The sequence below is a fragment of the Trichinella spiralis genome (genome assembly GCF_000181795.1).
Source record: "Trichinella spiralis strain ISS 195 chromosome Unknown Scfld2094, whole genome shotgun sequence".
Lineage (NCBI taxonomy): Eukaryota > Metazoa > Nematoda > Enoplea > Trichinellida > Trichinellidae > Trichinella > Trichinella spiralis.
Window position 1 is genome coordinate 1 of NW_003529033.1, and position 1,405 is coordinate 1,405.

At 39.9% G+C, this 1,405-nt stretch overlaps 1 protein-coding gene across 1 annotated transcript; it reads left to right on the top strand.

Annotated features, from left to right (window-relative positions):
- The first annotated feature begins 110 nt into the window (after nt 1-110).
- On the top strand, nt 111-1,004 carry Tsp_13119 (conserved hypothetical protein). The gene is made up of 3 exons (XM_003368698.1): nt 111-489; nt 515-744; nt 933-1,004. The coding sequence occupies exons 1-3, from the start codon at nt 111-113 to the stop codon at nt 1,002-1,004; spliced, it is 681 nt and encodes a 226-aa protein (XP_003368746.1).
- The last annotated feature ends 401 nt before the right edge of the window (nt 1,005-1,405 follow it).

Sequence of the window (1,405 nt, forward strand, 5' to 3'; positions counted from 1 at the left end):
GTGTGAAGTATCAAGAGGATGGGAGATGGTTCTCTACATGGTAACGGGGCTATAAGGTGGTAATGCTACATATGACAACTTTTTTCCTTTGGTATGCACGGGGGGTAGAAATGCAAAAAAAAGAATTTGACTTTGGTTGGAACTGTAAAAAAAAACAAGCCAGAGCTACCCAGGAACTGCTGCAACTACAAGGCAGAAAATTGAACTTTTCAACATTTGCCTTTTCTGAAGATTGCACCATCGTATCATACCTCCCAAAAAAGAACAAGAATGTTATAGTTCCAAGTACTATGCACAATGGCAACCAGGTTTGCGACAGAAAGGGAAGCAAGCCTGACATTATTCTACACTATAGTAATACTAAAGGTGGTGTGGATAATTTAGACAAAATGACCAACGTATTCTTGCCAAAGAATATCTGCACGATGGCCATTAGTCATATTTTACATCATCGACGTATCGGCATACAACGCCTACGTTCTATGGACAGTGAAACATTCAGCATAAAATTTAGAACGGCTGCATAAGCGTCGATTATTCCTGGAAGAACTTGGCAAGGCTCTAGTGCAACCAGAAATGATGTGGCGCAAAACACTGCCCAGAACAGCAGCAGCAAAATCGGCGGTTGAACGGATGCGGAAAGATGCAGAGCAGTCATCTACAAGCGGTATCACTGATACGGATACAGGTGGTAAAAAAAGTGCCCGATGTCAATTGTGTGTTTCAAGTGACAACAAGACAAGCGTACGTTGTAAAAAATGCCAAAAATACATTTGTAAAGATCATACACAATCATATTGTAACTTATGTGCAGAAGAAATTTAAGTGTGTCAATGTACATCCACCATATACGGGCATATTAAAAAAAAAATAATCTCTGAGTATTAGAATATTCATCAGAACCTTTTAAAATAAAATTCACGAATACTTAGTCACAGTATGACCGCAAAACAAACTGTGCATCACTTATGGGTCAATTTGACCCGGAGGATAACGGGAGGTAAGTAAATTTGAGGATAACAGGAGGGTTAAATATTTGTTGAGATTCTGCCAATTTGATGATTCTAGTACGAGAGCTGCGCGGTTGAAATGTGACGAATTCAGCTACATTTCGAGATTTCTAGTCTGTTAATAACTAATTCAAAAATCTTGTACAAACGATCTGCCTTTTTGACTGTTGATAAGTGAGTTGTGTCAAACGATAACGAGGCAGATTTCATCAGTACATACCATGCAAGCCTGGCAAATATGACATAAAAATATTTTGGTGCTGCGATGAGCAGACCCTTTGGCAGGAAAAATCCACGTCGGCAAACAGCTAAGTCAGGTAGCACCAATGTTTGCAGCTGATCTCGTGAAACCTGAGGCGGGAAACGGCGAGTCATTACCATGGATAACTTTGCAC

Coding starts and splice junctions, on each gene's coding strand:
- Tsp_13119 (XM_003368698.1), top strand. CDS start 111: ATGCAAAAAAAAGAATTTGACTTTGGTTGGAACTGTAAAAAAAAACAA. Junction 490..514: donor ACGCCTACGTTCTATGGACA/GTGAAACATTCA, acceptor CATAAAATTTAG/AACGGCTGCATAAGCGTCGA. Junction 745..932: donor CAAGTGACAACAAGACAAGC/GTACGTTGTAAA, acceptor ACGAATACTTAG/TCACAGTATGACCGCAAAAC.